This window comes from Myotis daubentonii, chromosome 16 (assembly GCF_963259705.1).
Source record: "Myotis daubentonii chromosome 16, mMyoDau2.1, whole genome shotgun sequence".
Taxonomy (NCBI): Eukaryota; Metazoa; Chordata; class Mammalia; order Chiroptera; family Vespertilionidae; genus Myotis; species Myotis daubentonii.
Window position 1 is genome coordinate 40,525,582 of NC_081855.1, and position 12,901 is coordinate 40,538,482.

Here is a 12,901-nt window from a genome sequence, read left to right on the forward strand (position 1 = left end):
TAATGGGTACTTCACACATTAATGGTAAATGAATGAACTAGGAGGTAGCAGTTAGCAGATGACTGAACTTATTATTAAGCACCTGGAAGATAATCACTAGAGCCTTTGGAAAACTGGAGCCTTCCTACTTTATGAAGTGGGAAGAAATGGTCGTATAACATGGATGATATATCTTTATAAAGATTGGGTGTTAAAACTAACATAAATCTAGGAACTGCACTTTTATGCAGTTATCAATAGAGTGATGCCTTTTATAATCAGTAAAAATAGTTTTATTATATCTCAAAGAAAACTTTAATCCCATCTTTAGAAATTTCTTGCTCTGACCATATTTATCATCCTCTTGATGGAGATTTGCTTTTTTCATGGAAAGTGTCATGGTAAGGAAGCAAATAAAATCTATTTTATAAATATCAAATATATATTTTACAAATATATAATATATAACATATATATATATGGTGGACATATATATGGAACATGCATGTGTGTATTATATATTTGACCACTTAAACATTCTGAGTGATGATCTTACAAAATGGTATGCCCTTCATGAAGCTTTTCTGTTTTACGCTAGGCACAGAGTTCCTTCTGGCCCTGGTTTGCTTGTGTATTGTGTTCATATCATTGTGTAGCTTTATCACACTGAAAATAGTATAGAATCTGTCTTCTTTCCCATATTGGAAGCAGGGACAACGCCTTGATTATTCTTGTATTTCTAGACCCAAGCACAGATCCTGGCATACAAGAGACATTAAGTAAATGCTTGATGAACATTTAAACTTTCAAATGTTTTAAAAGTGGTTTGGTATGCAAATATTAATGTTGTGTAAGAATATGTTATGGTAAGAACCCAGTTGTAAGTTCAATTAATTAACATCAGATAGTGATCTATTAAACTTTATACATACACTGAGTGGCCAGATTATTATGACCACCTGAGGTTTATAAGCAAATTAGCTATAATTTTGCACTGAAGTTGCTAGAGGGCCAGACCATTATAAATAGGGAAGCAGGTTGTTTACCATGACAGTAGAAGTGATTTTTTTTCTGAAGATATGGGTAAACAATGCGATTTAACAGCCTTTGAAAGTGGGAGATATATCCTATCTAATAAAAGAGAAAAATGGTAATTGGCGTACGACGATACCCTTTTCATTGGCTAATCAGGGCTATATGCAAATTAACTGCCAACTAAGATTGGCAGTTAACTGCCAACAAGATGGCGGCTAATTTGCATATGTAGGCACAATGCAGGGAGGCGAAAGGGAAAGCAGGAAGAAGCCCCGTGCCACTGACAGTGATCAGAAACCCAGGGGGGAGCTAAGAGCTGGGGGGCAGGGGCCCTGGGGCCGCCTTTGCCCTGCCCCCCAGCCATGATCGGAGAATCAGGCGCCTTTTCTGCCCTGGCCAGTGATAGCAGGAAGTAGGTGTGGAGCCAGCGATGGGAGCTGGGCACGGTCGAAGCTGGCAGTCCCGGGAGCTAGGGGTCCCTTGCCTGGGCCTAAAGCGAAGCCCACGATCGCGGGGCTGCTGCCACTGCAGGTCCCTGCTGCCCAGGCCGGACGCCCAGGCAAGAGGCGTTAGGCCTGGGCAGGGGTGGAGCCTGCAACCGCGGGGAGCTGGGGGTCCCCTGCCCAGGCCTGACACCTCTGCCAGAGGCCTCAGGCCTGGTCAAGGGGCCGATCCGGTGATTGGTGATTGGAGGGTGATGAGGGTCAACTCCTCTGGCCGAGGCATCAGGCCTGGGCGGGGGGCGGAGCCAGGGATTGGGGGGATATGATGGTCCCCTTGCCCAGGCCTGAAGCCTGGGTCAGAGGCATCAGACTTGGGCAGGGGGTGGAGCAAGCGATCAGAGGGAGATGGGGGTCCCCTGCCCAGGCATGATTCCTGGGCCAGAGGCCTCAGGCCTGGGCGGGGGCCAGAGCCAGTGATCGGGGGAGATGGGGGTCCCCTGTCCAAGCCTGACACCTCTGGCGGAGGCGTCAGGCCTGGGCAAGGGGCCGATCAGGCGATTGGAGGGTGATGGGGGTCAACGCCTGAGGGCTCCCAGTATGTGAAAGGGGGCAGGCTGGGCTGAGGGACACTCCCCCCACACACACACCCAGTGCACGAATTTCGTGCACCGGGCCCCTAGTGTGTGTGTGTGTATATATATAAAGAAAGAAATAGCATGATGTAGTGAAGCTTTAGATTTTGAAGTCAGATGGACTGGTTTAATTTTTTTCTCTGCCATTTACTGTGTAAACGGGCAAATCACTTAATTCTTCTAAGATTCATTCTTTTCATTGGTGAAAAAGTGAATATCTTTTTATAGTTACAAAAATGAAGTGAAATAGTATATGAACCGCTTAAACTATGATGAGCATAGTCAGCACTCAGTAAATGTTCACTCTACTTTATTTGCATAGACATTTAAACATTATGGTTACACTTATAAATGTTACAGCTTGTAGCAGCTTTCAGTCACTAAAAGTGCTAGAAAATACCTATTGTGACTTTAAAATATATTTAACATAATTTAGGAATCATTTATGATAAACAAAAAGCTCTCATTGATAAATATTGGTAAATAAAATTGTCCTATTTGTAATTTGATCTACTGTACATAGTAATGAATGTAAGCGAGAATATTTTCTGGCCACTTTGAAATATTGAACTGTCCAGGGACAAGGCACGGATGGTCTTTTGAAGGAAATAAATATTTCAGCTTCACATTTCAGCTTTTTTTCTTTATTCCTTTGATCTGGCTTTGGTTGCTTACTTATTCTGCCTGAATGACTTCACCACTGCCTTTTCTCCCTAGTAACAAGAAGTGGTCCTGCACCCATTTCAAAATATTTAGGCTTTGTCATTTTATGGGATGAACATGTATTTCCTTATTATTTATTGATATGCTAAATAAGATGGAAAATAAGATGTATTGGGGGGGTATGTATGTAGCTTTGTGTGTATGATGTATAATTTATATATGGAACATTTGATCAGTACTTTCTTAAATGTAGGAAACCTAAAACGAAACAACATTAAATTTGGGGGTTATTTTGAAGTTTAAAGATTTTAAAGGAATGTTTCTTCACTATACACTGTAGCTGTTTTATCTTTAAGGATAATTCTCTCAAGGTTTTCTTATTTTTATAAAAATGTCAATTGCTTTTCCATTTGCTGAGGTAGAGTTCTAATTTATTTATAAACCCATATTTTAGGCTAAGTTAGTTTAGCACAAAATTATTATGGAAAACTCAAAACTGTTTAAAACTTTAGCCATGTTGCTTTATTTATACTTTACAGACAAATCTTCTATCTTCTGAGTCTGGTTTTCTTGTACGGACTCTCATGGCCTCTTTCCATTTATTGATTCCTATAACACTTAGAATTTGTCACAAAATATATAATATTACATTACTCTTTGATTTTTTCCCTTGCATTTTTATCTTTTGCCTCGATCAGATTGTAGTTTCCCCAGAATAAGAAACATTTCTTCATACGTCTCAATTTTCTGCAGTATCTGACCGAGTGACTCTCGGGCATTGCTGCCAGGACCCTGTCTCAGCAACTGGAACATGCTAAGTGACTAGGAGGGCGATGCCAGGATCTTCTGAATCATGATTCAGATCCAGTTGACTTCAAAGGGTTTATGGACCTCCTCGCAACCACCAATCTGTTTTCTGTTTCTGAGTTTGGGTTTTTTAGATTCCATAAATAAGTGAGATCATACTGTATTTGTCTTTTGCTGTCAGAGTTATTTTACTTAGTATAAGTAAAATAAGGTCTATCCATGTTGTTGCAACTGGTAGTATTTCCTTCTTTATTGCCGAATAATATTTCATTGTGTGTGTGTGTTAGTGTATTTTTCTTTATCTACTCATTTGTTGGTGAACACTTAAGTTGTTTTAATGTTTTAGCTATTGTAAATAATGCTGCAGTGAACATGGGGGTGGTGCAGATATCCTTTCAAGATAGTGATTTCATTATCTTCAGATATATATCCAGAAGAAGAATTACTGGAACATACCATAGTTCTATTTTTAATTCTTTGAGGGACCTTCATACTGTTTTACATAGTGGCTTGCCGGGGTCCAGCCCCAGCGGGTCCAGGGGTCCCCAAAGGTGTGGACGGAGTCGGCGAAGAAGGAAGGACACGGAGGCAGCGTTCAGTTGATCAGCAGCCTAGCCAGGATCTCCAGCAAAGTTCTGGTCTGGATCTCCAGAGAGGTTCTGCTCAGGTTCTCCAGGCAGGTTCAGTCACCAGGTTCTAGTCAGGTTCTCTTGGCAATTTCTGTAGTCAGGTTCAGTCCAGGATCCCCCGCCATGTTCTCTCCAGTGAAGTTCTTCTGTCTGTAGGTTCTGTGTAGGTTCTGTCCTCTTGGCTCTCTTCTAAGCTCTGTCTCCTGTCTCTAGATTCTGAGTTCTGTCTTCTGTCTCTTTCTGTCTTGTTACATCTGTATTTATACCAGTTGATTCAATCCTATCAATCTCTATTACAAAGGTTAGGGCGTTTCCTATCTCCATTCCAGGGAGTAAAGATTATGTAGCTTAAGCATGATTGTTCATAGTTAAAGTGATTAATTACCCGCCTGGCACTTAGTTGAGGGGTTTTATTCCCTCCCTAACTTCAGGGGAAAATCCCTACCTGGGGATTCAACCTTTCTCGGAGAGGTGACCTTGGTTAAAACACAGCGCCAAGAAGGTGAGCAAACATATTAAGAACCGTATGCCATATATGCCAGGTCCCTTGAAACAGCAAGGATGGACCGGCTCCCGGCAGTGGCTGTATCAATTTACATTCTCACCGATGGTGCACAAGGGTTCCCTTTTCTTCACATCTTCACCAACACTTGTTATCTTGTCTTTTTGATGATAGCCATTCTAATAGGTTTGAGATGATATCTTACTGTAGTTTTGGTTTATATTACCCCCATAAAAGCAAAACAAACAATATTTGTTACTATCTGTCTTTTGATTATAGCCAAGCTAAGTTGTATAATGGTATCTCATTGTGGTTTTAATATGTATTTTCTTGAGTGTCCTTTCATGTGCTTTTTGGCCGATTGTATATCTTCTGTGGAGAAATGTTTATTCATATTCTTCACCTATTTTTTAAATTGTTATATTTTTATTATTGGTTTGTAAAAGTACTTTATTCTTGATACAAGTCTTTTTTTAGAAATATGATTTGCAAATATTTTCTCACATTCTATGGGTTTTCTTTTCACTTGCTGATAATATCCTTAGCAGGACAAAAAAATTTTAATTTGCTGAAGTCTCTTTATCTACATTTTAATTTCTTGTTTCTGCTTTTGGTGCTATATCTAAGAAGACAGTGTAGCTCAGTGTTTTCTTCTAAGAGTTTTATATTTTTAGCTCTTACATGTCTGCGGCCCATCTGGAGTTAATTTTTGTATATGTTGTAAGGAAGGAATACAACTTTATTCTTTTGCATGTGGATATCTAGTTGTCTTAGCACTATTTGCTGTAAGGACTATTCTTTCCCCAGTGGGCTGTCTTGACACCCTTGCTGAAAAGCTACTGATGCTCGATGATAGGGTTCACTCCTGGAATCTGAATCCTATTTCATTGATTTATAGATCTATCCTTAGGCCTGTAGCACACTGTTTTTATTACTCTAGCTTTGTAATAAGTTCTTCTTTTTTAAGATTATTTCACCCAGTCTGGGTCCCTTGCATTCAATTTGAGGAGCATTGTCATTTTTCCAATATTAAGACCCATACTAATTTCTATTTTACCAGGTATTCCTTCCTGACTCTTTTTAAGAAATATATTTTTATTAATTTCAGAGAGGAAGAGAAAGCGAGAGAGATAGAGAAACATCTATTATGAGAGAGAATCATTGATTGGTTGCTTCCTGCACACCCCACACTGGGGATTGAGCCTGTAACCTGGGAATGTGACCTGACCAGGAATCGAACCGTAATCTCCTGGTTCATAGATTGCCGCTCAACCATGAGCCATGCTGGCTGGGCATCCTTTTTGACTCTTAATGTTTCAAATGTTTAGTTACCCATAGTGGTTACCATTTTTAAACAGAAATTTATCAGAGACCACTAGTCTTAGCAACCATGTGAAGAAGAAGCTATTTATCATGCTTAGTGAAAGGTATTATTTTTAGTGCATTTTAAGTGATAGTTCTATCCTAGTGTTTTTTTACTAACGCACTCTAACCAGTTTAAGGCCCAATAGAAGCCATGAACATAGATGATATAACTGTTTGGAAGTCTTGTTTACCAGCTCAGCTGGAAAGGGAATGGAGACTCTTCTAGTTGCTTTTCAAACTTGTTTGAAGTTTTTTATTTTGTTTTGTTTTTCTTGGAGTTTCCAGTGGAGATGCCAAGCTGGCAGCAAATGCAGTATACTGTAATGTGAAGCCTTATAAATGCATGCTGGATCCCTGCCATCATTATCAAAAGTGCTGGTACACAAATGTGCAAAGGGAGGATTTTCAAATTAAGGTTGGCCTGCACATATAAATGTTAGCTTGTAAAGCTCAAGAAATACTAAATGGTACTCCATTAGTCTCCTGCATTTTACTGCCTTTTTGGAATAATCATGTGCTTCAGAGCATCCTTTAATCTGAGCTGGCTCATGGTTATATAAGAATTCAGCTTCTTTTTTTCTTTGTGCTTTATATATCCAGATGAGAAAAATTTACTGCATTTTATAAATAAATCAGAACTAAAAAGCAAATCTTCTTTCCACCTTTTTATCTTCATGGAGGCCCAGCATTAAGGCATTTGAGTGATGCATTTATACTCGGCCCCACAAGTTCCGCTGAAGAACTAATCTTCAAAGTCACTTTTTTTTTTTTTTTTTGCTTCTTACAGGACACTACTTGGAATCATAAAAAGGAATACTGTGCTCATGTTAGTAAGGAGCAGATTTTCTTCTTCAAATGCTGAAAGTCTTCCATTTTGTGACTTCGATAGAGATGAAAATGGATCCCTCACTAAAATTAAAATGAATATAATCTGTTTAAATTAAGACAGATACTTTATTTATATTAAGACAGAAATTCCTAAATAATAGCAGAGCTCTGTGTTTGCCATGGTTTCACTGGACAAGAGCATTGATTTACATTGAATGAGGCCTTTGCTTTTTAGTTTTACTACTAAATTAGCTCCAGACTGTGTAGTGGGGCTAAAATTAGTTGGGAGATTTCACGCATTTCCTTTTACTTGCTATTTAATATAAAAAAATATTTTCTATTTGTAAATCAGGATAGAAGTTATTAATTTAAAGCAACATGCTTTATTGTACAAGGTTTTATTTCAAAACTATTTTTAAAATATATATTTTTAATATGGTCAATAATAGGTACCTGATTATAATTACAGTTTATTACTTTGACTTATGTGGCCATAAGTTAGTTATAAAGTAAATGAACTAAACTTAGTAGGTAAGAATGAGATGACATAGAGAAAATATTGGTCCTATTAAATTGAAAGTGTTTAAATAGCTCTTGTGAATTATTGGACAAAATGGTGTAATACAACTGAGTTTCAATATTCATAGAACAAAGCTGATATTTCAGCTGTAAGTCATGTATTATTATAAACTATTGTCCAATATACTTTCTTTTCCATTTATAGACAGACTGAGCAAGCAAAAGTAGATCTTTGAAAAATTGTAATCCCAATCATGAAATAGTCTTTCCCCAAAATGTAAGAGTGACAGGGGACTCGTCTCTATAGTATGGCAGAGAAGTAGCTCTTGCAAACCAGTCTCCTGCAGTGGGCTGTTATTTATGCACCAACCAAGCAGCCCTTCCTCTGTGTCTGGTCTCAGATCCTTCCCACAGAGTGTTCTAAGCAGCCACTCTCAGTTGTTGGGGTCAATAACACCAGAGCAAATGTCCATCCAACATTTGTAACAACTGTCCATCACATTTGCCAACCTAGGCCTAGGCTGAGGTACCCAAAATAATTTACACCACTTTAGGCTTCTCTCCTGTGCTCTTTTAATATTCAAATATTTGAGTATTCAAACGAAAGAATCCATGTATCTCAGGGATACCCTGAATAAAACTCAAGGCTTCCTGCTTCTTGTGTGGACTAATATAAGAAGGGTAAAAATGCACTTGGCCAAATTCAAGTTCCCGATGGCCATCAGAGGGCTCAGTCTGACGTGGAGATGCCTGCTTTCAATCAGTTTTGTTTTTAGGGGAATCTTTGAAAGTAGTTGTGCTTTGATCAGAACACATATTATGTGTCTATACCCTTTCCCCCCCCTGAGACAAGTAATGTTATTGTCAACTTATCAAAGAGAAGTTTTATAGAATTTGGATCAAAAAATTGAAATCTGAGTTTTGTTTTAGAGAAGGTTAAATAGTGTTCTTTCAAGCCTGGTTCTTTCATATTTGGACTCTGAAGCTTCTCTGAACTTTTCCAGGGAGAAAGAGGAGCAGCTGGCTCGTGTGACTGAGGTTCAGAGGTTGCAGGCCCAGCAGGCAGACGCTGCCCTGGAGGAGTTTAAGCGGCAGGTGGAACTGAACTCGGAGAAAGTCTATGCTGAAATGAAAGACCAGGTGAGGAGGCCACCGTACTGTCCTTTTTGAAAGTCACTCTATCAGTAGCAAGGCACATTCTGATCTTACATATGACAGAAGCATATTATTTTTTAAAAAAAACTTTACCAAAATTAGCTGTGCAATTGGGTCAGGAACCCAGAATGAAAAAGGGACGTTAGCCTTGGCAGAGGACACCCACTTCCACAAGAGCCTCAAAGGAAGAGGTGGCCCCTAGTGGCCAAGAACCAGAGCCCCTTGGAAAGGGGTGAGCCAGCGGTTTGCCCTGCTCCTAGCTGGGCACATGCAAGGAAAGGAGCTGTGCCTTGCTCCTCCCAGGCCACTGGGGGCGCTGTGATCAGCAGCTCCCTATTGGGGGTGAGTGGAGGGAGACAATGGAGAGCACCTAGAGCTGTGTGGACAAGGAGATGGGTCCTCTTTCTTCCTTCAGGATTCCTTGATTCAACCTTCACTTCATGCCCGAATAACCATTTTAAGGTTGCATGTACACATGTGGTAATGGCAAAAATGTATCTCACTTTGGGAGCTGGATCAGTCTACAGGCAAAATCGGGTTTTGTAGAGCAAGGATTCAGGTTAACCATGTGTGTTTGTTCATGTTCCATGAATAGTGTTTTATTGATCAGTTACGGCAGATTATTTTCAACTGGTCGTTGAGGTAGACAGAGGCTGTCTTCAGTTCTTGTAAAGGGTGTCCCAAAATGCACGCAAGAAGTAATTTTGATAGAAAAAACAGGTTTATAATTAAAAATTGTAAATTTTTTATTGATTCATAAAGTATATAGTATAGGGTTATGTATGGAATAGCATATCGGGTAAATGGATTATCATGTCACAATAGCGAGCACCATTAACTGTTATTGCCTGAGCAGCCGCATTTTCGAAGAATTATGGTCCGATGATGCCTCCAGCCCAAAATCCGCACCAAACAGTGACACGTTGTGGATGCATTTGTTTCTCAACAATCACTCGTGGATTTTCTGAACCCCAAATGCAACAATTTTGTCAGTTAACCAATCCATCAAGATGAAGATGAGCCTCATCGAAATTCAGCCACATTTATGCAAAACGGTCATGGAAAATTTCAACAAAAGAGTGTGTATGTGCCAGCAAAGCCATGGAGGCCATTTACCCAATATGCTATTCCATACATAACCCTATACTGTATACTTTATGAATCAATAAAAAATTTACAATTTTTATTTTTTATTTATTTTTTTTTTTAAATATACTTTATTGATTTTTTTACAGAGAGGAAGGGAAAGGGATAGAGAGTTAGAAACATCGATGAGAGAGAAACATCGATCAGCTGCCTCCTGCACACCCCCTACTGGGGATGTGCCCGCAACCAAGGCACATGCCCTTGACTGGAATCAAACCTGGGACCCTTGAGTCCGCAGGCCGATGCTCTATCCACTGAGCCAAACCGGTTAGGGCGTACAATTTTTAATTACAAACCTGTGTTTTCTATCAAAATTACTTTTTGCGTGAATTTTGGGACACCCTTTACAAGTTAGTGGCATGTTTTTCAGTTTTAAGAGAAAATAAAAAATTGAAAAAGAATAAAGGGAACAAACACCAAGGTACACAATCACGAAGAATCAATAGTTGTTGACACTGTTTATTTAAACTAAATCTTTTCAGATGACGTTTTAGTTTGCTTTGTTGTTCATGTCTAATCACATTACTCCCTCTACTTCAGAGAAAAACCACTATAACTAATTTAATATGTAATATTTCAGCCTATTATTCTATGCATAAATAATATTGATGTATGTTGTATGCATTTTTATACTTTTATTTTTAAAAAGTTCTGAGAAAAACTGAGACTATGAAGGGCACCTTTGGCTTAGTTAATGCACCTCTCGGGGCTGATGCTGCAATATTAAGGGATCAGAGAATTCATGGGGAAGGAAGGAGAAAAAACAAGAAAACAACAGTAGGACTTGTGAAAGCATTCTGCAAGACAAGAAAAAGCGGCAGCATTTGTATCCAGCAGTCATACAAGAAAAGCATACTTCTGAAAATGAGCTACTGTATAATTCAGAAAAATAATTCAGAAACATGGTACCTTTATAAGAAGACATGATTTATAGGAAAGAGGCTACAGATCAAGTAAAATTAATGCAGTGAAACCTGGATAAGTCTGGAGAAAGAATTAAACCTCAAATAGAGGTAAGAATAAAATGCAAATCCTGCAAATTTCTAAGCAGGATGAAACTGGCAACAATTTTAGAAAAATAATGGAGTAATGCTTCAGAGTATTGGAGAAAGGTATGACCTAACTTTACATATAACCAAGGAGTTTTTCACTTGCAAAATCAACAGGAAAACATTTTTTTTAGTACGTGCTCACATAATGTATACCACTTATTTCTTTTCTGGAAAAAATTGTATGAGCACATCAACCAATCCAGAGAAGAAGCAAAAGACATCACACACCTGGGGAGAAAAGTTGAGAACAATGGAATTCAACAAACCAGAAACAAATTTAACTGTTAAAAATCTAGTTATAAGATTGAATGCTAATTTTACTGTTATTAAATACAAATGTTATTAAATACAAATTTAATAATGACTTAAATTTAAATCCTTACATTACATTAACGAAGTTCAAGAAGTAGGTGAATAGTGAGAGGGTAAGAGGAGAATAATATGCTAAAACACTTTGCCATGGAGGAGTTGAGACTCAAAGGTTCTTAAAATTAGGGAAATGTAGGTTAAAATAATTTTGAAATATATAAACATGGGCATAAATAAAATTAAGAAGATATTACATTCTCATAAAAAGATTGAGAAGATAAAAGCAAAATCTGAGAGGCAATAACTGCCCAAGGAACAGAAACAGACACAGAACAAAATGTCCAAAATGAAACAGTATTTAATGATAATAATAAATATTAATAGGGTAAATTTTTCTAGTGAAAAAGGTATTGATTAGTTGACTTAAATCGATTTCTTCTGTGTGTGTTGGGGGGGGGGGGTCTAGTGTTAGTTACGTTCCAAAGCCTTTGCTCTGCTGTTTGGGGTCTGTTTCTACTCTGCCCCTCGGGAATGTATCTGAGACTGGGGTGGTGATTTAAAGGACTCCACCTAATGGCTGCAGGCACTCATGAACAGTCTTCAGAACACACCATACATTTGCCACAAAATAATTTTAAATACATTTTAAAAGGATTAAAAATCATACAAAATGTGTTCTTTAACCCCAATGATAATAAATAAATCTGGGAAAGCCCTACATATTTGGAAATTAAATAACATACTTATGAAAAACTCATGGATCAAAGAAGATATTATAAGGAAAATTAGAAAATATTTTGAACTAAATTAAAATAATACAGGGTGGGGCAAAAGTAGGTTTACAGTTATGAACATGCAAAGCAGAGTTTATTCTTATATTATTTATTATTGAATTATTTTTCATACAAACAATTGTAAACCTACTTTTGACTGAGACTATATGGCATATCAAAATTCATGGAATGTAGCTAAAGCAGTACTTAGAGAAATATTCATAGCTTTAAACATCTATACCCAAAAAGAAAGTTCTCAAATCAGTAACCTAAACTTCATTTTAAGAAACCAGAAAAAAAAAAGCAAGCTTCTGACCAATAAAGAAGAAAGGAAATTATATTAAGAAATAGAAAATAGAAATTCACTGAAGCCTAGGTTGGTTCTTCAAAAAGATACACATAATTGATTTTCTGTATCATTAGCTTGACTACGGAAAAAAAAAGTGACAAGAGACAAATTACCAACATTAGAAATGAAAGAGGAGAGGACATTATAAGCAGATAATTTTAAAACTTTATGCCAACAAATTATACAATTTAGGTGAAATGGACGGATTTCTAGAAAGCTGCAAATTATTTCAACTGTCTCAAGAAGAGATAGAAAATCTGAATTATCCTATAGTACCTAAAGATATTTAATTAGCAAAGAAAAGCCTAGGGCCAGATGGCTTCACTGGTTAAATTCTATCAAATATTAAGGAAAAAAAATTTAGTTTTATTAAAACTCTTTCAGAAAATTGAGGGGGAAAGAACACTTCCCAATTCATTCTTTAAAGCAGCGGTTCTCAACCTGTGGGTCGCGACCCCTTTGGCGGTTGAATGACCCTTTCACAGGGGTCGCCTAAGACCATCCTGCATATCAGATATTTACATTACGATTCATAACAGTAGCAACATTACAGTTATGAAGTAGCAACAAAAATAATTTTATGGTTGGGTCACAACATGAGAAACTGTATTTAAAGGGCCAGAAGGTTGAGAACCACTGCTTTAAGGCAACTATTACTTTAATATCAGACAAAGATACTCCAAGACAACCACCTAGTAGTATATGTCATGTATGT

At 37.8% G+C, this 12,901-nt stretch overlaps 1 protein-coding gene across 4 annotated transcripts in view; it reads left to right on the plus strand.

Moving 5' to 3' along the window:
* The window catches only part of CEP112 (centrosomal protein 112), a 298,077-nt gene that overhangs the window by 100,923 nt on the left and 184,253 nt on the right, over nucleotides 1-12,901 (plus strand). For all 4 annotated transcript variants that reach the window (XM_059670060.1, XM_059670062.1, XM_059670063.1 and 1 more), the window contains one exon: nucleotides 8,407-8,542. In XM_059670060.1, coding sequence (XP_059526043.1) covers nucleotides 8,407-8,542 — 136 coding nt within the window. The remainder of the gene's footprint in view (nucleotides 1-8,406; nucleotides 8,543-12,901) is intronic.